The sequence below is a fragment of the Eumetopias jubatus genome, unplaced genomic scaffold, assembly GCF_037043125.1.
Source record: "Eumetopias jubatus isolate StellerSeaLion01/CBP00866 unplaced genomic scaffold, mEumJub1_p1.0 scaffold_8, whole genome shotgun sequence".
NCBI classification, from domain to species: Eukaryota; Metazoa; Chordata; class Mammalia; order Carnivora; family Otariidae; genus Eumetopias; species Eumetopias jubatus.
The window spans coordinates 102,324,598-102,349,630 of NW_028274814.1; the positions used below are offsets into that span (position 1 = coordinate 102,324,598).

Below are 25,033 nucleotides of genomic sequence, written 5' to 3' on the forward strand. Positions count from 1 at the left end.
GCCATCTGGCCCTGGGCTTTTGTTTGTTGGGAGATTTTTGATGACTGCTTCAATTTCCTGATTGGTTATAGGTCTGTTCAGGTTTTCTATTTCTTCCTGGTTCACTTTTGGTAGTTGATACATCTCTAGGAATGTATCCATTTCTTCCAGATTGTCTAATTTACTGGCATATAGTTGCTCATAATATGTTCTTGTAATTGTTTATATTTCTTTGGTGTTGGTTGTGATCTCCTCTTTCAGTTATGATTTTATTTATTTGGGTCATTTTTCTTCTTGATAAGTCTGGCCAGGGGTTTATTGATCTTATTAATTCTTTCAAAGAACCAGCTCTTAGTTTCGTTGATCTGTTCTACTGTTCTTTTGGTTTCGATTTCATTGATTTCTGCTCTGCTCTTTTTTATTTCTCTTCTCTTGCTGCGTTTAGGCTTTATTTGCTGTTCTTTCTGCAGCTCCTTTAGGTGTAGGGTTAGGTTGTGTATTTGAGACCTTTCTTGTTTCTTGAGAAAGGCTTGTATTGCTATATACTTTCCTCTTAGGACCACCTTTGCTGCATCCCAGAGATTTTGAACAGTTGTGTTTTCATTTTCATTTGTTTCCATGAATTTTTTTTAATTCTTCTCTAATTTCCTGGTTGACCCATTCATTCTTTAGTAGGATGCTCTTTAGCCTCCATGTATTTAAGTTCTTTCTGACTTTCCTCTTGTGATTGAGTTCTAGTTTCAAAGCACTGTGGTCTGAAAATATTCAGGGAATGATCCTAATCTTTTGGTATCGGTTGAGACCCAATTTGTGACCTAGGATGTGATCTATTCTGGAGAATGTTCCATGGGCACTAAAGAAGAATGTGTATTCTGTTGCTTTCGGATGGAATGTTCTGAATATATCTGTGAAGTCCATTTAGTCCAGTGTATCATTTAAAGTCTTTATTTCCTTGTTGATCTTTTGCTTAGATGATCTGTCCATTTCAGTGAGGGGGTGTTAAGGTCGATGTGTTTGTATTGTTGTCGATGCGTTTCTTTGCTTCTGTTATTGTACTGTTGTATTGTTATCAATGTGTTTCTTTGCTTTTGTTATTAATTGGCTTATATAATTGGCTGCTCCCACATTAGGGGCATAGATATTTACAATTGTTAGATCTTCTTGTTGGATAGACCCTTTAAGTAGGATATAGTGTCCTTCCTCATCTCTTATTATAGTCTTCGGTTTAAAATCTAATTTGTCTAATATAAGGAATGCCACCCCAGCTTTCTTTTTGTGTCCATTAGCATGGTAAATTTTTTCCACTCCCTCACTTTCAATCTGGAGGTGTCTTTGGGTCTGTAATGAGTCTCTTGCAGACAGCATATTGATGGGTCTTGTTTTTTTATCCAATCTGATACCCTGTGTCTTTTGATTAGGTCATTTAGCCCATTTACATTCAGGGTAACTATTGAAAGATATGAATTTAGTGGCATTGTATTGCTTATAAGGTGACTGTTACTATATATTGTCTGTGTTCCTTTCTGGTCTATGTTACTTTTAGGCTCTTTCTTTGCTTAGAGGACTCCTTTCAATATTTCTTGTGGGGCTGGTTTCATGTTTGCAGATCCTTTAGTTTTTGTTTGTCCTGAAAGCCTTTTACTCTCCTATTTTCAATGACAGCCTAGCTTGATATGGTATTCTTGGCTGCATATTTTTCTCATTGAGTGCTCTGAATATATCATGCCAGTCCTTTCTGGTCTGCCAGGTCTCTATGGATAGGGTTGTTGCCAATCTAATGTTTCTACCATTGTAGGTTACAGATCTCTTGTCCTGAGCTGCTTTTAGGATTTTCTCTTTGTCTCTGAGACTCGTAAGTTTTACTATTAGATGTTGGGGTGTTGACTGTGGAAAATATTTTTTAATCCTCTTTCATAGATAAGGAAGCTGAGGCTTCAAGGGAGTAAAAACTTTCTTGATTTCTTATATTGTATAAATTGCATAAGTAGAATGCAAATCCAGTTTTACATGGCTGCAAAACTGTTAATTATTATACTCTCCTGCTTAATCAACTGACTCCTTGCAACTAACCACAGATCAACTCAGCACAAAAACAAACTGCAGTGAAACAAAATTACTATCTCCTCCCCCTCTCTCTATCCCACAACACAAAGTAACTTGAGATGGAAAAGGGAGAAGTGTGGCTTAGCATTGCAATGACATGAGGCACCTAAATTAAATTGCATATTTTACCCCCCCTCCCCAAAGTCTTAACAAATTGAAGCTCAGAGAGCAAGGTCTGTCAATCTGCATGCTCACAGATCCCAGCTCACTCTTAGCCTTGCTGGAGTTGTGATATCTACCGCTTTATAGACTAGATATTGTATTCATTACCTGTGGCTGCTGTGAAAGATTGTCACACACTTGGTGGCTTAAAACAAAAGAAATTTAGTCTCGCATGGTTCTGGAGTCTAGAAGTCTGAAATCAGTACCACAAAACCAAAGTCAAAGTATCCATAGTTCTGTGCTCCCTTCAGAGATGGTGGGAGAAATCCGTTCCTCACCTTTTGTAGCTTCTGGTGACTGCCAGTATTCTTTGGCTTGTGGCCACATCAGCCATTCTATGTTAATATACTGGGTATTAAAGTGCATTGGATATTTGAGATTTAATTTAGAAGCATTTCAATCTTGTGGATTTAGAGTATGTATAGGACAAGTAGATTTTGCATACTATTTCTGTCTTTACCTTCCTACTACACAGTTTCGCCTTTACTTTCAACCAAATATTTATTGAGCACCTGTTTTATGCCAGGCACTGTATCCTATCTGCCTTTCAGTCATGTAGAAAGGTTGATTCAGAGCTTCAAAATGTCTGTCAGAATGTCTAAATTACAATGATAGAAAGCTTAGTGTGGCAGAGAGCAAGTTCATTGGAGACTGACAGGGTTGAATTTGAATTCTGGCTCTGCTGTTTATTAATTGTGTAAATTTATAAAAAGTATGTTATATCTCTAAGTTTCTATTGAATGGAAGAAATATATAAAAATTTACTAGAGATGATGGTGAAGATGGAAAGGGTTTTACATTTGGAGTAAATAATATATGGGCTTAAAACTCCGCATGAACTCACTGTGCTAGGTTGTTGAGAAATGAAGGAAAAAGTAGCTTCCCAACCATTTTCCCTGCTTACATTCTTGACATGTAGTATAGGGTTTTTCCAAAAGCAGCTTGTTCACCTACTATGTTGTGAAGGTAATGTGTTAGAAATGACTTTGTTAAATGAAATACACTAAAGCATAATTTTGAAAAATCATAGAGCACTGCAGATAGTCTGAGTAGAAATCAATGTGTGAAACTTTTAAGACTATATCAATAAATCTATGTATGAACTATGTGGTCATATAAAATAGATGTCTTCTAAGCAACACTGACCATTTCTTTCTTTTGCATAATACACACCATTAGCTCCCTGGGCTTTGAGATCAAGCCCAGACTCCTCCCAGGGCCTGAAGGATGTTCCCCAGCCAGCCTCTGTCTATCAGATTCTGTGGCCTCATCTCCTGCCACTAGATTCTCCATATTTCAAGATTCTTGTTCCTGGCGTCCTTCCTGGTGATCTCACCTCCCACTTTGGATCTTGAAACTGATTGAAAGTTATCAGCTTTTAGAGTAGCCTTTTTTCACATTGATAAACAATGAAGTTGTGAAGAAAGATTTAGGTGAGATTCACCTTCAACATTCTGAATTCTTTGCCAGTCCCTTAACTTCGGATGTTTCTCAACCATGACTAGTTCACATAGTGCTCCTTCCATGGATTCATCTTACTTCACATCCTCTTATTTGGTTAACTCTTCATAACCTTTCAGGGACTAGCTCAAGCTTCCTTTGAAAGAGAAAAATGTGGGGGTAAATTATGTAGGCTCTGGTTTTAATATATTCTTTCTGTGTGACCTTGAGCATGTCAATTTAATTCTCTGATCAACATCTTTCTTATTTTAAGAAAGTATAGTAATGGCAACCTCAGACGAAAATATCTTCGTAACTGTTAGATAAGTCTTAGTCACCAAAAACTTTCTCATTTCCTAGTTATTTGACCTCTAGTCCAAAATAGACCCTTCTTCATGCTTCTCCAGGAGTCTGTGTTTCTCAGACCATAACATTTCTTGCACTACATTAAAAATATCTCTCTGTCCTATAAAACTATTTATTTTTAAGGACTTGGACATGTTCAATGACCAACTAAACTAATTGTTGAATGAGTGAAGGAAAACTAAAATTAAGAATTTTAATCAATGCAAAAATACTCTGCATTTTTAAAGATCTCCACATGAATGTATATCTGATTAAAATCTTAGGCTAAAAGTTATATTACTATTTGAATTCTATGATAGGATGGGGGTTCACTCAAACTGAGCAATTTTACCTCTTTATTTTGGTTGAAATCGCATTTATTTAATTAATTTATATAGTGTCACTACCAGTACACATTTATAATGAAAAAATAGGACATGTAGTTAGTCAAAAATAGCACGAGTCACAAGAGAATCGACCATAGAGATAACAAAAGTTAAATTTGGTTCATATTCTTCTAGACATTCTCTATGTATGATTCATAACCTCATTATCTAGCACGTCAGGCATGCCCTAACCAGGATGCATTGCATCTGTAAAGAGAACTCAGACTTTGAAGTATTATATAACTGCTACCTGGTTTACATTTATTTCACTTTTTATACTGCAGTGGTTTCAGAATCCAAGGGGCAACAAAGGCTTTTCAATTCTAGGTCAAATTCAGCTCTGTAAACATTACTGCAGAAAGCGAAGACTGGGATGATCTATTCTCAAACATCTTTATGAGCAATCTTGCTCTTGGTTGCTCTGATAGGCATGCCCAGCCCTCCTTCTGACACTTGTCTACCTTATCAAAGTCAGACATAGCCTTCAAGTTTAAATGATTCTCCTCTGATGCTTTTTCCAGATGTGTAGTGAAAATTGGTAAGTCCATTCTCTCTCTGGCCATGAAACATTGTTTATAAATCTTTTCTAGAATTTATCCTATTGTGCCTTGTGTGATGGTGATTTATCAGTGTTTTTTGTCTCCAGCTATTTTATAAGCTCACAAAGCCCAAGACTTTATAATTCATTTTTTATATCCCTTCACTGTCTAGCAGAGCTCTTTGCATGTAATACACAGTAGTTGCTGAATGAATTTATCGTTCATTGTTAAATGTTGGTGCCATGGTTTAGACTTAATCACAAACTATAAGGTTCATATTAATCATACCCGGATATTTAGGACCTAAGTATAGTTTTCTTTAAGTATCCATAAGTAAAAGTGAAAGAAACATGTGAACAGACAAGGTATAACTTCGTTAATACTGTGAAAGATGCCTCTAGTCACACTCTCCGAAATAGGTTATACCAGTTTTGTAGTAAAAATACTAAAAGGCTAGGTGTCATAAAACATGCAACTTAAAGGGTATGAGTTCAATAAAGAACTATTTAATTAAAAATTCTACAATTTTGGGGGGCACCTGGGTGGCTCAGTCATTAAGCGTCTGCCTTTGGCTCAGGTCATGATCCCAGGGTCCTGGGATCAAGCCCCACATAGGGCTCCCTGCTCCGCGGAGAGCCTGCTTCTCCCTCTCCCACTCCCCCTGCTTGTTGTGTTCCCTCTCTCGCTGTCTCTCTCTCTGTCAAATAAATAAATAAAATCTTTTAAAAAATAAAAATTCTACAATTTTTGGAATAGTTTATTCAACAATGAGATGAATAAATACAAATATTTCCAGTATATCCTCTATGTTTAATATGTTGAGAATGTATATTGACCTTCAGGTTTAAAAAACTTTGAAGGCACAAATACAATGATGGCTGTCTTGAGTTTTAATAAGTGAAGATAATGAAAACACTTATTTTCCTTGTCCGAAACCCAATTTGTGATTTACCAATATACATGCTTATATTTAGCAAGTTCATAAGGATCAGGATGAAAGTACAATTATGAAATTAGACAACAAAATTTCTGTTTTGAAAATGCCTTTCATTTTTCATGGGAGTGTGGAAAATATTAGAAACGAGTCAATGCTCTTTAGAAAATATGAGGATAATGGCTATGTCTTGAAATTTATATCTGGAGTTCTGAGCATAATTCCACGCATAAAATAAATTTAATAAATGATGAATGAATAATTGAAGGATTTGATTTTATAAGACATAAACAAAGTTAAAATGGTAGTGCTCCAAAATACTAATATTAATTATACAAATAGGAACTACTGAGGTCCAAAACTATGAACCAACCTCTATTGAATTTGTGTCTTTGATAAGGAAAACACACATAACAGTCCATTTTTATATGTATTTGAGCAAAACTGTCTTTTTGTTTAGCCATTGTGATAACAATAGATATTTTCATAGAATACAAAAGCCTCAAGGCTCAGTGTACCCAGAGATTTTCAAAGTTCTGAGTAGATGTTATTGACTGGTTTAGAACTTAAAAACTGGATGTGATTGGCTGGATTTAGAACTTAGAAACTTTGTTTTATTTTTGTTACAAAGTCAATATTTTTATATATTTTGTGTAGCCATGCTTAAGTTTAACAGGAAAAGAGAGGCAAAGTGGGTGCTCTAGACTAATAAAATGTAAGCCACAAATAGACCCAACAAATTGTGCATGACGTCATTGTAGGCAAGTAAAAGTCCTGGGAGTGACTGTCCATGAGCTATGGATGTGACTATTACTTGAGCCATATGAGAAGTGTAGTGCCCACAGAACTGAGAATGAATTTCTCTGGATCACTGCTATGAGGGGATATATATAAAATACCACAGGCATAAAATGTAAAGTGCATGAATTATATAGTATCATGGTCATCCTAAACTCCTCACCTTCTCTTATATGCCATATCTTCCCATTAGATTTCTTCAACTTCTATCCAGAGTCTGGATCACCTTCACTGCCACCAGCATAGTCTAAAACACCATCATCATTCACTTAATTACTTTCAACAGCCACCCATCAAGTTTCTGTACTTCTATCCTTGTATGCCTTTATTTTCAATAAAACAGGGGGCTGATCATTTTATTTTTATTTTTAATGGAAGTAAAACACACATAAAAGAGTGTAAAGTACTCTAATAGGAATTGAAGTAAAACAAACATAGGAAGTATATAAAGTACTCCAATCTTAAGTATGTAGCTGATTGATTTTTTAATATGTATATACCTGTGTAGTCACACTCAGATCAAAACAAAGGACACTTCCAGCAGGCCTCTTCCCCCCATACAATGTTCCAGACTATACCCTTCCAAACTTCATCACTATGCTATTATTTTCAGTGTTTACTTTTGTACATCTTGAATTTCATGGAAATTGGGGATAAAAAGTATAATACTTTGTTGGCTTCTTTTGCTCATCTTTATATGAGATCTTCTCTGGAAGTCAGTTGCTTAATCTGTAAAGAGAAAGGTAGACTGACACTGGGAGCTAAAATTTGAAAACAAACTGAAGTTCAGCCCCAACCCACAGTTCTGATTTTTTTTTTTTTTGGTCTGGAGTCAGGCAGAGTAGTATATTTTTAAAAATCCCCAAGAGAATTGAACATATATGCTCTGAATCAAATGATCTCTCTCTTTCTTTCTCCCCCTACTCTCTTTCTCTCTCTGTAACTCTATTTCCCTCTCCTCCTCCCTCTCCCTCTTCCTCTGTCTCTCTCTCTGTCTCTCCCTGACCCCTCTACTCCTTTCCATATGGATGGATTGGCCACCACTCCTTTTTACCTCTATCCTTCCTTAAGTGTGCACTGAGCACCTATCAGATACCAGGCACCCTCTTAGGTTGCTGAAGCTACATGAGTAAACAAAACGTAGTCCCTATCTTCCTGGGGCTTGGTCTCAAAAAACCCATACCTGAATATGTAAACAAATATTGTTGTATATATTTTCAGTATTTTTTTCCCTACTCTATAGGGCCCTTTTATTTGCCCTTTCTAATTTATGGTGCATGCTGAGAGAGTTTTGTCTTTCATACCCACTCCAGACACCAGTTTATTTTGTAAATGGTTTAAACGGTAGCCAAAAAAATTATCTGAGAATCTTATTGTAGGTGCTATTTGTTAACCTTTTGTAGGTCTTATAGTGAATTAATATGTTTGTGTGTAATAAAAGTAACTGAAATTTAGGAAGTAACAGCCCATGAAGATTTTTCAGTAAATTATATATGTTTGGACCGGGAATCTTCTTATTTTCTGTGAAAAGTATATAATTGATAGGAAATTAACAGCATCAGGACTATTAGACAAACATTTAAAAATATTCAATTCAATTCTCTTAGCATTAGATCACAATTATTATTTGGTGTGTTTCTTTTACTTGTTTCTAATGGTCCTAAAACAAAGTTTAAAAGAACATTTTTTTAAAGATTTTGTTTATTTATTTGAGAGAGTGAGTGAGAGAGCACAAAAGCAGGGGCAGAGGGAGAGGGAGAAACAGACTCCCCTGCTAAGCAGGGTGCCCAACGCAGGGCTCAATCCCAGGATCCTGAGATCACAACCTGAGCCAAAGGCAGATGCTTAACCTACTGAGCCACCCAGGTGCCCCTAAAAGGACATTTTCGATGAATACAGTAGAACATCCTGTTTTTCCCATTTCTTTTCTTTCCTCCTTATTTCCTTCCTTATACAGTCTTATTTCCTGGTAGCAAAGTGAAATGTAAAGAAAGGAAAGGATTTAAAATATACTTCAGCACCATAGCCTTACTGGATATTTAGATGCTGATGGGCAAAATAAGATTTGTTTGGTCATGTAATCAGTGACTTCCAATCTTTGTTTTTGGGTTTTATTTTTTCAGTAGAATAATTTCAATAAAACTTAACTTTTTTTTTTAGTAACACTTACTTTGAAATAAATCAATAAGAATCATTTTTTCTCAAAGCAAATGTGTATACCTTAGCTGCAATCATTCTTAAGCAAAGAACATCTCATCGAATATTAATTTAGTTTTGCATAAAATTACATTGAAAAAGGAATATAAATAGTTGATCCATTTTATAAGGACAGATTTTTAATCCCTTTTTTTCTTTTCATTTTCTTTAAGAGACATTTTGACCTTGCTGTGAAGCTAAGCTAGAGGGGACATTGGCAGAACTTTCTATGTCCTTATGCATACCTTTGGATGAGAATTTAATAGGACAGAAAACAATACCTTGCCAAGTATTAACTTTAAATCTTCTATTTACTGTAGAATTTCAAGATTTATGGAATACCAAAACAACCCAGGGAGATGACTCATAAAGAACTAGAACTTTCTAGTTTCCTACATTCTTTAAAAAAAAGTCTTAGCTGTTTAACTTTGCTGTATAATACCATAATCAATATTGAGATCAACCTATGAGTTAACATAAATCAATCATTTGGGTTTTTTGGTTTTTGTTTTTAACCTATCACTCTAAATGGTTACAAACTGGTAATCATATCAAAAATAACTTTAAAACCATGGCATCCCAATTTTAAATTATAAAGACAATACCTAAATTTAATTAGAGGAATGCATAACTGTTGAAGTCCAAATACATTTTTTAAAGTAAAGACTTAGCTATGGTTTAAGATGAAAATACACTTTCTTTCTTTCATGCTATATCAACCCTCTGGCATAATGACCAAATATTACTGGTTGAATCCCAATTACCCGCATCCTAACATTCTACAACTTGCATAAGCAACAGCCTCCTCCTGTCTGGATGCTTTCGTCGAGACTTAGTCGTGAAGCACAGAATCCAGTTTTATGTTAAGTAGGTGGGTTGCTAATCTGTGAGAATGCCATTCTTGATCAGGCCTTGATGAATTTTTTGTGAATACCAAACCGAACAAGGCAAGCTTTATATTCGTTCTGCAATTAGCCGAAATAATTCTAGTTAAACTCTGGTAAAGATCTCTAGTATGAAATGAATGTAAAGTATTCATTCTTTCTTTATCTTACTCTCTGGTTTCATTTTAGCTCATTTGTTTATTTAAAAATAACCCTCTAAGTTGCTTTTTCACTGCTTTTCATGTTACAGATTGAAAATGTTGATGTCTGCCTTAGTTTTCTAGCAGCCAGAGGAGTAAATGTTCAAGGTCTATCCGCTGAAGGTAAGAAAAGGCACAATTGTCACCAATAACACCCAAGTTTGTGGGAAAAAAATTGTTTTTGTATTGCAGGAAATGTAAAGTGGGAGGACATAGCTTCTTAATACATGAAGTCAGGTTTCCAAAAATAGTAGAAACATAAATGCAATGCTTATTAATGTATGCTTTAATTATTTATATATGTTCCATATTTTGGCAAAACGGATATTTTCATGACTGAGTGTGTGGGAAAAGGGGAGATTAACAAAACATTTTTATGTTATCACCATGTATCGTATTTTTAGAGTCTTAAGTAGAGGGATGGATGGATACATAGATAATGCTGCATTATAGATACATGAAATTCAGGTAAAAATAGTATAATTAATCTGCAAATATTATTTTATGAATAACACATCAAATTGGTAGTCCTGGTTGAAATATTTGGTAAGTTTAAATAAGTCATCATGAGTTCTTAAATAATTAGCAGTTAAAATATTTAATAGCTGTCATATGTAAAAGCTTTAAAGTCATTAAAGATTTAAAAGATCATCACTATAATTAAAATACAGAAAAGTGGTAAAAGACTGAACTGGTTCTGTCTTTTTTTTTTTATCTTTTTCTTTCACATTTATTTTTAGGAAAACTTTTCAAGTACTATAACAAAATCTAGTTGCTAAGGTTATGAAATAGCAAGTCCTTTGAGATCTGCAATAACCACCATTTTATTAGAATATTAATTTATATATTAAAATTCTGCTAGATACTGGTATATACTTTGACAATTTAGATTGGTTAATATTTCTACTGTAGTCATTTGCTCTGAATAGCCTTTCTCCCCGCAAGTACTAGAAATATTAGACAGGTCTAAGTTTTAAAAATTTTGCTGTCATTGGAAAAAGAGGAATTATGTGGCTTCTGAAATACTGTGAACATTTAGTAGAATTTTTTGAGTTTTCCCAATTTTTCTTCTGTATTCATTTTTTGTTTTAAATTTCCTTTGTCTTTTACACTTATATGATATGTTGTGTAATATGAAATTACACATTTGGGGGCCGAAAACTTTAGGTTCAAACCTAACTGATGGTTCTGCAACTTAGAATAAAAGTTGATAAAATTCCCCAGGAAAATATTTTACTTTTTCAGTGCTTAAAAGTAAGTTAAAAATGTTACCATTTGTTCATTTTATGTCTCTGTCTTCTCATATGACATCCTTTAGTAACAGAAACCCAATGATTTTCATTTATCTTCTAAAAGTATATGAATGCTCAAAATGGTTTTCTAAATTAATAAAATATACATAGTAAGAAAACAAGAAATTTTTAAAACCTTTAAGATCATCTAGGTTTACATGAGAACATTAATACTTTCTTACTGTAGCCTCATATCAATCAGACTAACTCTTCTATATTATGGCAACTGTGAGAAGTTTTGGGGAGGTGGTGAAACATCTCATTCTCATTTTAAATGAATAATTCCACTGCATACTTTGTGTGATGTCTATAAACCATCAGAGAGCAAGAAATCAGAATAGTTTGTTAATGTCCCTAAACTACAAAAAGGAGACATAAAACCTTGACATCACAGGAGGATGTATTTTTGTTGTCAACAGCATGTTTTATTTAGAATATGATTACAGGTTTCATAGACTTATTTCAAGCTTTACTTCCATCTCTTCTCTGAATTTTATATTATAACTACAAGCAAAAGAAAACGAGGTTCAGATTGTAGCTTACTTTGGGTGTTTACCTTTTTATTCAGTATTAGAAAAATTTAGGAGCTCCATGTACTAGAACTAGGATTTACAGTTACATTTATTCAATTGGTGTCATGAATAAGCTGATCTTTATAATTTATTAATATGTAGTATGAGTCAAGAGAAAAAGTGGACCATTAAAAAATTAATACTTATAATGTCTACTTTTGGGAGATTACATATATAGTCATATATATAAATATATAAACATTTTAATAAATTGATTGCTAGGTGATTTAGGAGGGCTACTGTAAATCCAGTTGCCATTATAAGGTGCACCCACACCATCATTATTTATAATGTAGGACAACCAACATTTAAGTGGCTTTCTTTCTCCAGTTCATATCCATCACTGTGTTGGTAACAGCTGTGTATTTGTGAGGGAAGCAGAATGCTGAATCAAATGATTAGTGCAGGACAGAGAGCCCATCCATTTCCAGGAAGAAGCAAACTCTGGCAAAATTGCAGTTGAGGATCAGCAAAGACCATTGCTCGAACAACTTTTGTTCTACCTTCTTTCCCATTACTCTGTCCCTGAAGCTCCAGGCTATTTGGAAATGTTATCACGCTTCAGAAATTCAGATTTGCTTGAATCTGTGACTGTGAGACTTGAGGTGCATTTCTATCTTCACAGATTTGGTCTAAGAGAATGGCAACTGGAATTGCATTTGTAAAAAAATAAATAAATAAAAAGGAAAACCGCATTCATTTCATATGTTACTGTTTTTATATTTTCCCTTTGATACAGAAATAAGAAATGGAAACTTAAAAGCCATTCTAGGGCTGTTTTTCAGTTTGTCTCGCTACAAGCAGCAACAACACCATCAACAACAGTATTACCAGTCTCTGGTGGAGCTTCAGCAGCGAGTCAGCCACGCCTCCCCTCAGGCAGAAGCCAGTCAGGCCAAAACCCAACAAGATATGCAGTCCAGGTAAGGACAGGAAGCAGGGCATGTGTGTCAAATTAACTTGTCTGGATATAAATTGTTGTTTTGTTTTTTTTTTTAACAACTTACTGTTTGTGAGATTGGAAAACATATTTATGTAGTTGCATCAGTGTTATGATGTAATTTGACCGATGTTATGGAAGTTAAGACCACTTTTTCTTTTGGTTGGATGAGCAGCCTTTATTAATTTAAGGTGAAATACTTGTGTTTGTTTCTAAAGATGATTGTGGTTTGTATCAAAGTGTGCGAAATGTCTTTCTTGTGAGTGACGTGGCACAATTGTTTCCTTCTGCAGATTATTTAGAATGTGCTATTGAGTATGTGTTCATCTGACTTGAGTCTGTTGGCGCATCGTAGACACAGCCTGGGGTGGGGTGCTGACAAATCATGGCAACTTCCTTCCCTCTGCCCTTAGTGCTGTTTTCCAATTTGGAATTATATCAGTCAGGGTTCAACCAGAGAAGCAGAACCAGGAAGGGATTAAGAGATTTATTGTGAAGAATTGGTTTACATGATCTTGGGGACTTGCTAGGCAAGTCTGAAATCCTAAAGCCAGCCCAGCGGGAAGGGCAGGCTGAAACTCTCTCAGCATGAGCCAAAACTTTTATAATCAGGTAGAATTTCTTCTCTCAAGGAAGCCTTCATCTTGCCTTTAAGACCTTTCAAGTGGGGAATCAGACCTACCCAGATTATCTAGGATAAGCTCCCTTACTTAAAGTCAGCTGCTGTGGACTTTAACCACATCCACAAAATACTTTCTCAGCAGCACCTAGATTAGTGTTTGATTGAACATGGGACCCAATAAACCTAGCTAAGTTGACACATCAGAAAATGATCACAGAATGAAATGAAGTTAACAAGTTTCATGCATGCTGCTCATTTGTTCCTCACCAATGACCAGAATATTGGGTCATTTGCTCTATTGTGTAAATAGCTGATTGTTTTTCCTTGGGAGGGAGAATGTCCAATATGCAAATACTCATCATTTTTAAGAGTATATATACATATCAAACAGATGTAAATATTTAACTTTTTCCATCTTATAAGGCAAACCTGAAACCTGGTAACACTAAGTTTACCCTGAGTTTGTTTTTGGTATTTAGTATTGACTCACAAAGTTAGAGTAAAATTCCAAATTACATTCACATACCACCTTCCCCGCCCACCACGTATTGTCAATATTCAACAGTTCAGAAATCCCCTTTTCCTTCATCTGTCAAGCAGCGCTTTCTTCATATTAAGCAATACTTCTTTTCTCTGTGTGACCATGTAAACTCTATTTGCTTTGGTGGATTTGACTCACTAATGAATTATTAAGTCAATAAAGAAAAACTGTAATTTTATAAAAAAAATAGAGTATACTACATAGTTCAGGGAGTGATAAAAGATGTTTCTCATTACTCAGTAATGCAGATATGCTTTTGTTCTTAAAGCTCTTCCTGGCTTTTTGTGACGTAAGTGAAATTGTACAGAAGTCAAAGTGAAACAAAATTCTCTACAGGGGAAGTTCTTTGGATTTCTTTAAGAATGGGGGGGAGGAAATAGATTTTGTAATTATTTATTTATTATTTGGGGGAGATGGTTGGTAGAAAGAGATGTAGATTTTGAAAACTGCCAGAAATAATATTTCCTAAAATTTGGCTTAAGTTATTTGAATGGACAAGAAGCAAGAATAGTAGCTGAAAAAACATAGGAAGTTAAGTGGTATTGTACAAAACATGTTAACTCTGGAAGTGATACAGAGTATCATTTGTCTTTACTTTACCTCATTCTATTTCTGTATCTGCCATGTGGAATTTCTTACCCAGAATTTCTCAGTGGTTATGACCCTTCTAGGGAGATTGTTTTTCTCATTCTTGCTGGATGTGCATGGCTGTTATGGAACAATATTTTATTTAAAAATATAAAGCCCTATGTAGTAGGCATGGTAATTTTATACCTTCATTGGAAGGTTTTGAAAAATATTCTTTTCACCAGTGTCCTTTAAGACTGAGGTAGACTCTTAAGGAATTTTTCTTGTGATAAATTTAATTACTTTTAATTGCTTTGTAGACTGATAATGAATTGATAATGTAGAGTACTTCCTGTATTAAATATAGTAGTTATGACCCTGATGTAGAGGGGCTACTTGTCTTTATTTTAACAGAATTTATTATCTGTCTTGGAGAATATTATATTTCAAACATTAGTACTTATTTCCATTTATATAGATTTGGTGTAGGGAAATAGCCTATGAATTAGAATTTATGTGGACTTACATACAACAATCAATGTATGTTAAGTATTTTTCAAAAGCCCATAGTGAGAATATACATAAGAAAGGATGTTTACTTTATGTCTATATAGTAAAACCAACATAATTAATAAAGAAAAAAATAACCCAGTGACACATTTATCTTCATTTGCTTGAGATGTGAGTCATAAATCATGATTTATGAAGACTTTCTGTTAATTCTAAAGCTCTTCCCAAGTAAATAGCTTAAATGACTGGTTGCTATATTATTCTGGATATTTAGCCAGAAAATATTCTTATATTTTTCTCTGTCAACTCATAAAAAATTTTAAGGACAAATGTTTTCAGTTCAATGAGCGTTTTGTTTTGTTCTTTTTATTTAAAATAAATTGGTGTAACTGTATATATTCCCACAATATTTATTTTATACATTAAGAATTTCTAACTTGGTTTTGCTATTTTGCAAATAACTCCAAATGTTTTCAGTCATTTGAAATATCTTTCATTTAAACAGACACTTAGACCTAAAGGTTAACAAGTACACAAGAGAGAAAATAAAACATGGATCAAGAGGAATAGAGTGTGGGTAACAAACTCTCCTTTTCTGGTTTCTCAGCTTTTTCTCCACTCTTGTGTATATATGTTTGTGGGTATGTAGGTGCATATACACGAGAACATACCTGCGTGTGTGTGTGTGTGTGTGTGTGTAAGTGTATGTGTCCTGTTCCAGTGTTAACTAGAATTCTAGTTATTCAAAGTTTGCCTCTGGAATCAAACTGCCTGCACTTGGATCTGAATTTCACCACTTCCTAATTGTGGGGCCTCAGGCAACTTGCCTGACCTCTCGGTGCTTCAGTGTTCTCATTTGTTAAAAGATAATAAAAAATGGCATCGATCTCATGAGGTTATTTTTAGGTTCCCTGGAGTCACTACAATATAAAACACTTTGAACATACTGGGCACATGACACTCTCTGCTCAAAGCCTTGCAATGGTCTCAGAGAGCCCAGGCTTGCTCCCATCTTAGGAAATGTGCTCTTGCTGATTCCTTTGCTTGGAATACTCTGTCTGCTAGCTGCTTGGCTAAATCTCTTACCTGCTTCAAGTCTACAGCTCACATGTTACCTTCTCACTGACGCTTACCTTGACTAACACCATTTTAGCACTATAGGCTGCCCATGTCCACTCCTCACTGTACTTTGCCATACTTTTTCTTTTTCTTAGTTTAATCAACCTTTAATTTCAATGTACTTGTTTATTATATTCATTATTCATTATTGCCATTTCCCTGTAAAAGGTAGGCACTATTATTAGTACAGCAGTATTTTTTTATGTTTTATTTTATTATTATTTTTTTGATATATTTTAATCACTGGTATAGCCAAAGGGATAAGCACAGAACCTTACACACAGTTTTCAACAATTTCTTCTTAAAAAAATAATGTAAGAATTAACAAATCTGTGTTAAGACTGCTTCCAATTTTAAGTGGGAAGATGCATAGTTACAGTTGTAAGTAATTCATAGTGAAAATTGTGTGTATTTATAAAATTTGTAGAATAAAATAAATATGTTCTTGATTTGGGGGTGGTCATGATATTGAACTGCAGTGAGTTTCAAAATGGTATACAGTGGAGATTCTTATTATTATTACTGGAATTATCCACTTGTAGTATCTTTATTAAAATAAAACTGGAACTCAGATTCTAAATTTCTTAAATCCTTCACAGGGAATCCTTGGTTGTATCTGGAGTGATAAAGATTTGATTAATCAAGTCTTCAATTCTCAAAAATTTGAATATATTTAACATAAAAAATTAAATTTTCTCTGTCCATGACCTTTGGAAGGATTTCACATGAGTAAAGATTGAAGATCTTGCTGGGTTACATAATGTAAAACATCCTATTTGCATTTACTTAATATAAATAAAAACTAGTTCCTCATATTTTTTCTGGTTTTACTTTTTATTTTGAAAATGGTAGATAGGGCAGCAAGGTGGCTCAGTCAGTTAAGCATCTGACTCTTCGTTTCAGCTCAGGCCATGATCTTAGGGTTGTGAGATTGAGCCTCTAGTTGGGCTCCATGCTGTGTGTGGAGCCTGCTTAAAATTTTCTTTCTCCCTCTCCCTCTGCACCCCCCCATCATGTGTGTGTACACGCACACTCTCTTCCTCTAAAACGAAGGAAGGAAGGAAGGAAGGAAGGAAGGAAGGAAGGAGGAAAGGGAGGGAGGAAGGAAGAAAGAAACTTAAAAAAATAATAGATTAAAGCCCCTTTCTTCAACCAACTGGGAAAATATGAAAAATATTTTAATATAAAGTGCTAAAAATCTTTTTTAGGAGTTGAAATCATAGTTATTTTTTCTAAGTATTAACTAGGAGATGGGGAAGTATTATTTCTTATTCTAGAAAACAAAGTAGAAATGAATGCTATATCTTCCAACTCAAAATTCATTTGATCAGTAAATATGGTTTGAGCATTCAGGATATTTCTGCTAATCATACTTTTCCATGTGTTGAGTTTTGACAATGAAAGTTCTAGTTGACATCAAAGGTAACAGGAAGTTTAATTTCACCAAAATCTTACACAATGCCTGGCACATGAGACCAGCCAACAATGAGCAGAATGCATGTCATGAATGGATAATTTCCTGAGAATATCAGGTAAATCATTATAGTGAAAGAAAATTATATAATGAAAATTCATTTTTCTTATGTACCATTCAGTTATATATGAGGTGTAAGCATGACGGTATTTGTAAAAGATGATTTTTATTTCCTAAAAGCTTTACGGAAGAGAGGTTTTTCCTTAAAATGTAGACCTTTTAGCTTAATTGTTGTCCAGACTATTAAATAACTTTCCTTCCTGTTATTAAATAGTGAATTTTACCAACTCACAAATAGTGATTATTGAATTGCATGATCAATATTTTTATGTTTTATAAAAAGAAAACATGTAAAAATGAAAAGAAATTGACTATAAAGGTAGAGGCAGGTAAGAAATTGTGTAGGGCATAGAAACATGAAAGGCAGTGATGTCGATAAGTCTATAATAACAGCTATTTTGAGAATTTGGGAGATTATGATTTCCACAGATGATCATTTGCTCTTCTGCTTTTCATTTGTGGGGGAAAATCAAATATGCGTCCACTTGCAGTTTAGATGAACTTGCTCAGTTAGGACTCGCAAGTCAAATAGCAAAATCTGTGGACACATGTTCTTTGAATGACTTGTGCATTCCCTCTGCAGCCCCTTGCCAAGGTTCCCGTGACCCCTGCCACACACATTGCTCTTGGAACCCTCTTCCCATTAAGGATATTTGCCTTTCTCTTTTCCAGGAAACATCATTTCCTTCTGGGGGATTCGCTCAGAAACTGGGACGGTTTATAGCTTTTCAGCCTGGGGTTATAAATCTTGCAAAGTATATAAGGAAGTTTAATTTAAGATGACAGGAAGGCTCTGGTAATTTAAGCCCTTATGAACCTGGCTTCAATTAGTTTCTTAACTCAGCTCTGTGTTGTGGCCTATAGTGTGCTCTTCAAAAAAGTCAGTGAATCAATTAAACTTTAAACAAAACAAAACACAAAAGACGTTTATGATTTTTTTTTAAAGCAGGACTTTTTCTTTCCTAGAGAGAAATAATTGAAGGGAAAGAAATTACCCTTCAATTTTTGCCTGATTTAGGAAACCAACAGGGCATAATATTAAAAAAGCATATATATACAATATACACACTTTGCTTATATTCTGTGCTTTTATTTCACCATTTAAAAAGCTTGACAACTACTCATACTTCTGTTGTTATAGATGAAGCAGCATCTATATAGTCTTAGTTATTTTAGAGTCAGGCAGACATGGATTTAAAGTCTGCCTGCCAATTCCCAGTGGTGCGGCATTGGGCAAACGATTTTAACCTGTTTGAATACCAGTGTTCTTACCTCTACTATTGGAATGGAGATAACTTCCTCAAGAAGGTACTGAGAAGACCTCAGAGAGTAATTCATGTATAAAGTGCCCCCATAGCATAACACTTAGCATGTAATAGATACTCATCCCAGCTACTTTCACTTTACCTTCAACCCCCTTTAAGATCATATCACATGTATAATGAAATATATGGACCCATGTTAGAAACCTCAAGTCAGCCTCATCCCTGGTCCCGCCCTTCTCTCTTTCTCTGATCAGTTCTGTCCATTCCACTTCTAGCTTTTATTAAATATATAAAAGTAATGCAAAATAATAATGTCCTCATTATTAAAAATAACAGCCTAATGCTCAGACCTTTTCATGCCCGGTCTAGGTACACAGAGGTAACCCTTTAGTTATTTTAGTAGTATTAGTTATTTCCTTTAGTAGTTATTCCCATGTAGCCAAATAAAATACTTCTGCCTCTGGTTTTTATTCATTAATTTGATCATTATCTTTTGGTTCACACACTCCCCATCTCTCCCATGCCCCATTAATGTATTCAACAAGTATCGATTAAGCACTTAGTATGTTCTAGGCACTCTTCCAGGCACTAGAGATATAGTTGAGGACAAAAGAGATTAAGGAATTCTTGCCCTCTTGAAGCTTACATCCTAGTGATGGGAGACAATAAACTATTAAAATATGTATCACTAACTGGACAGCTGATGGTGGAGAAAAATAAACCAGAAAAGAAGGAAACACAATGTGTAGAAGCCATATTCCTGCAAATTTAAATAGGGTTCTGAGAAAGTCCTCAGTCTGATGATCTTGAGGAGAGGAGGTGAGAGAATTAGCAGTTGTGGTTATCTTGTGGGAGAGAATTTCAGGCTGTTGGAGACAAGAGCTGAGACCTTGAGTGGGGAGCCTGTCTGGTTTATTTTAAGAAGCGGAAATACCACAGTTAGGATGGATCAGAGGGAAGGAGGCAGGAGAAGAGTAAGATTAATTCAGACCAAGAGCAGGGAGACACTAATATGACCCTGTCGCTACTACAAGGATGTTGGATTTTACTCCAGGAGGGATGGGAAGTTACCATATACCATAGGAGGAACATAAACAGGTATAAAAAATCAAGGGGTCACTCTGGCTGCTCTGCTGGGAATAGATTGTAGTGGGGAAAAGGTGAAAACAAGGAGTCATGGAGAAAAGCTTGGAGTACCATACTGAAAGCGGAGAGAGAAAGGTCAGTTCGAAATATATTTTGAAGGCAATATCAGTAGAATTAGCCGCCAGACTTGCTGTGGGATTGGTAAACTGAGAGGAGACTCTTCCTTGGAAAGATGATGTTTCCATTTACTGAAAAGGGAAAGAATGTGGGAAGAGCGGGTTTGGTATGGAGAACGTCAAATATTTACTTATAGACATGTCAATTTTATGATGTCTACTAGGTATATCCAAGTGGAAAGACTAAGAAGGCAATGGGAATTATAAGACTGGAGTTTAAGGGACAGGTGCAGGCTATAGACAAAAATTCTCAAGATACAAGCATATAGAAATAATAAAAACTATAAGACTAGAGATGATAAAGTCACCGAAAATCTGTGTATAGGTGGGGAGAAGATGAGGACTTGGGTCAGGAGACCACCTGTGTTGAGACAATGGGTGATAGCAAGAACTCCTAGAGGAAACTCAAAAAAGGACAGCCTTTGGAGTCAGAAGAAAACCAGAACTTGTTTGCCTGGAGAGCAAGTGAAGGAAGAGTTCCAAGGAGAAGGGGGAGAGCAATAATTTATATGTAGCCTCAGTCACCATTCTAAGTACTTTATATACATATTCATTCTTTCATTCCTCACAGCAACCCTACGAGGTCGATATCACTAGTAATCCTGGTTTTCAAATTAAAAACAAAACAAAACAAAACAAAAAAACTGGAAATGGAAATGCCAGTTAGATTGCATGAAGTTTCCTGGTGACTAATCTGTAAATTTGATCCAGGCAATCTGGCTACAGAGTTTGTGTTTCTAACCATTATCTGCCAACCTTCAGGACTTAAGTGCATCAAATATTGCACATAAGTAGGGTGCTCACTGAGGTCTGACTTATGGATTTCATACTGGAGACTTTGATGAAAGCTACTCCAGTGGAGTAGTTGCTGTGGTAACTTGATTAGAATCTGTTCTCTGGAAAACGGGAGAGAGGAATTAGAGGTGGTCAGTGGTATATGGATAGGTCTTTCTAGGAGGGCTACTAACATAGTTAAATTTCACTCTTTTTAGTTCTTTTATTGGTTAACTTTGTAACTTTATATAATGAAATGACATCTTTGTTTCTTTCTCAGTCAACTGTAGAACATCTCTTAGCATTCTGTATTATAAAATATGGCTATTAGCATTTCTATTTCTCCTCTCCCCCGTCTACTAACAATTTCCAACTTCTGTCATCTGCATTTTTTTTAAATTAAGCTTCATATGATTTATATTCTATTTTGTACGGACTGATTCCAAAAGCTTTCAAACCAACGGAGTGTTTATATAATGGCTATTAGAAATATGTTCTGCAGAATCAGGACATCTACTGTGATTCTTTCCTGTTCAAGGCCTTTCTTGAATGTCTATTGAAAGTTGATACTTGTTTGAATGCAATCATTCAATGATGCTTTAGAGGGCTCAGTCCAGGTATATTGAGGAACCCAACTATACCAGCATCATTTTTCTGGGATTATTCAGTTATTATAGTTAAAATTGCTTCTTGTTTGTTTGGATGGTTAATGAATTGGTTTGTTTATATCTGGTCATAGAGTGGTCATTGGTAGTGACTGACAGGGATACTTAATCTCCTTTTTATAGTTCTTTCATTTTATCTGTAATTTCCTAGTCCAGCTTCCCTCCTTATTCTTCTAGACTGAAATCTTCCTCCATGTGTACACTAGGATGAAACTTCTCTTCCTATGTGTTCTCCATTAACTCTACTCCATTTATTTTCAGTTTTTCAAAGTCTGTTGAAGTCTCTTGTCTATTGATGTCTCTTGTCCTCTATCCTGTTATTCTTGCTATTGTGAACTTGAACCTTAATCATTCCCTTTTCAACATGTTAATTACGTCACATTAGGAAAAAGAGAATAACGTGAATTTGTCTCAGAAGGCATGGGCAGAATCATTTTTGGTTCTGATAACTTCCTTTTCTTCTTTAAAAAAATAAAAATCAATTAACTGAACCTAATTTCTCCAGGTAGAAAATAAAAATATTGTAATTATACTCTAGCTTTTTAATGGAATTGGGAGAATATATTATACATTTTAAAAGTATTTGACTACTAATTTAGAAGTTAAGACTTGTGCTTTTTGACATAAATGTCTATGTAAACAATGGTTAGTCAGTGTTTCATAATTTGCTCTTAAAACAACGAAAATGTGATTTGTGTATCATTACAATGACTCAGGAAACTAATACATTTTATGAATATTGTCTCCCAAGCACTAGACATTGTTGGGCTCTATTTAGTTTTTAGTATTGATGGTGCACTTTCTTCTCAAATAGAGCACTGACAATGTAGACTTGATTTTTATACCTCTGATCTTATGCCATATGAAATTACTTTATATTAATCTGTTTTCTACTAAAGACTGCATTCCACTTACTGACTTAACAATAGAAAATGCAACTGTTACATTAACTATAATAATCATGTCAGTATGACCACTGAACTATTTTCTTGTGGTCAGAGCTACATAGAAAACCAAATAACAATCAGGGGATGACAGGGTGAGCACAGAATTGGATTTTGGGGACTTGTATCATTTCTGCAGCTGAGATAGTCTTGCCTATGAGACTTTAACCATTGGTCTAGGGTCTCTCTTCATCATAAAGCACACTGTCAACATTTGCTTCTTAGCATTCTATTTCCTGAGCTTCCACTTCTGACAACCCCCACAGTCTGTCCCTTTCTGATTGACTTCTCAGTCTGAAAAGATGTGTAAACAAAATCAGCCTGCCCTTCCTGGCAGACCCTAGGCCAAAGCTCACCATCAGAGATGTTTTGAGACCCCAGCCACTCCTTATTAACACAAAATTGAATGCATTGATGATTACATTTGCTTTGCAATAAATTGAGAATAGTCCAATTATAAGGACTCTATAAAATGGATTTTTTCATAGACCTTCAAACACTGTATAGACATGCATTTATATAATTACTTTATAAGTATAATAATTAAAGGCCATTTTCAGGAACATGTGTACTAAGAAATAGTTGTTAACATATTTTGTGCTTACTACAACACTTTTTGTCTTTAGAAGTACTAAATAATTCAGACTTTTCACTAATCAGGATAGTCTTTACCAAAGCTTGTTTAAATTTTTAGCTTAACAAAACAGCTTTGTCTACTGGTATTCAGGGTCCAGGTGTGGTATGTATGTATGTATGTATGTATTTTGGTGGTTGCAGTAAAATGATCTTTTGGAATGGAGCACTCAATTTATTGTGATACAATTTTACTCAGAAAATTGTAAATTGAAAAAAATCCATGGAGCAGTGTAATGCTTTGAGCTATGTGTAAGTAAAAGCATTGTTAGAAAATTTCATTTATGGTAGGATTGTGAGAGAAATATGAGCCTGGTTTCCTGAGTTGCCCTTTATCTTGAAGTTCTGCATTCCTAAAAGAGCATGAGACTTTGATGCAGTAATATCTTATGCAGGCATCTCCCTCTTTAGTTACTGTTTTGAGATCCCACAAAAACAGACCATGCAGGTGGCCTTATTAACTGTCAGTTGAAATTTAAGATAACACAGAGGTTATAATATATTTACATACCATATTTCACTAATGGGATAAGTTATCACAGTAACCTGTCTCACATATAATCAGGATGATATTTCAGCCACCCAGCTACTAAAAAGAAACACATGTGGATGAAAGCTAAGTTTCTGACTCATTTATGGATTAGGCAATAACTGTTTTCAGTGAAGTCTCAGCAAAATTTAAGTATAGGGACAGAGTATTTTTATCACATACTCTGATGCACATATTGCTGTTGCAAAATATCTTAAATATTTTTGAAGGAACATATTTGGTTTTGAGGTGCAAAAGATATTTTTGCAGAAGTGGTTGAACACCTCCCTCTTAGAGCTATTAGCATGCCAGTTATCGTTTTATAACATGGCATAAGGATCCTACAAAGGGGAAAATCTTTATATTCAAGGAAGAATTTGGTTCAGAAAATTCTTTGGATCTTAATTCTGAATGTATGATTTTATATCTACTCTTAGCAATTATAGGATATACAAGGAAATATATTTCAATCTATCTCAGTCTTAAAATGTTAGTGGATGTGCTTTACTATCTTTAAAACTTGTTACTTTGTTGTATTTGTTATTTTGTCTAAACATCTTTTAAGACTTTCCTCCCATATACTTAAGTATAGTATGTGTTGGATAACCTCTTCCTAATTTTCTCTCAAGCTATTTTCAGTGTATTTGGGAGGAGATAATTTCTACCTTTTTAACATGGTACCAATAAAAGTACAATTGAGATGTATAAATTGTCCACATAGCCAAGAAATTTTTTTTAAATATTTATTTATTCATGAGAGACAGAGGGAGAGAGAGAGGGGGAGAGAGAGAGAGAGAAGCAGAGGGAGAAGCAGGCTCCCAAGGAGCAGGGAGCCCGATGTGGGACTCGATCCCAGGACCCTGGGATCATGACCTGAGCTGAAGGCAGACGCTTAACCATCTGAGCCACCCAGGTGCCCCACCAAGAAATTTTTTACCTCCTATTTTGTGATTTCTTTGTATTCCTCCTTGGTTCCTTGAGAATAGTGCTGTTAAAAGGATGAATGCGATGTTATGATTAAGCATGTTTTTCTCTTTCTTTGGGAATCAAAAGCACTAAATGTCTGACTGTAGAGGGATTCTGTGTAGGGTTTTCTACTCATAACATGTTTGTGTGACTCTAACACTTACTGGTAAATGGACAAGGGAAGAATGAAGGGTGTTCTAAATGATTTTCTATTATAATTTCTTAAATTAGATGACGAGTTAAAAGAACCTACATAAACGAAAAATTGCCTTTAGATTCTATCTTGTTCTGATAAACATGGTTTATTCAATTATACTTGTATTAAGTACATA

General features: G+C 34.9%; 1 protein-coding gene across 2 annotated transcripts in view; it reads left to right on the forward strand.

The window, feature by feature from the left end:
- NAV3 (neuron navigator 3) overlaps positions 1–25,033 on the forward strand; it is a 346,824-nt gene that overhangs the window by 116,968 nt on the left and 204,823 nt on the right. For both annotated transcript variants that reach the window (XM_028105477.1, XM_028105478.1), the window contains exons 4-5: positions 10,017–10,089; positions 12,570–12,753. In XM_028105477.1, coding sequence (XP_027961278.1) covers positions 10,017–10,089; positions 12,570–12,753 — 257 coding nt within the window. The remainder of the gene's footprint in view (positions 1–10,016; positions 10,090–12,569; positions 12,754–25,033) is intronic.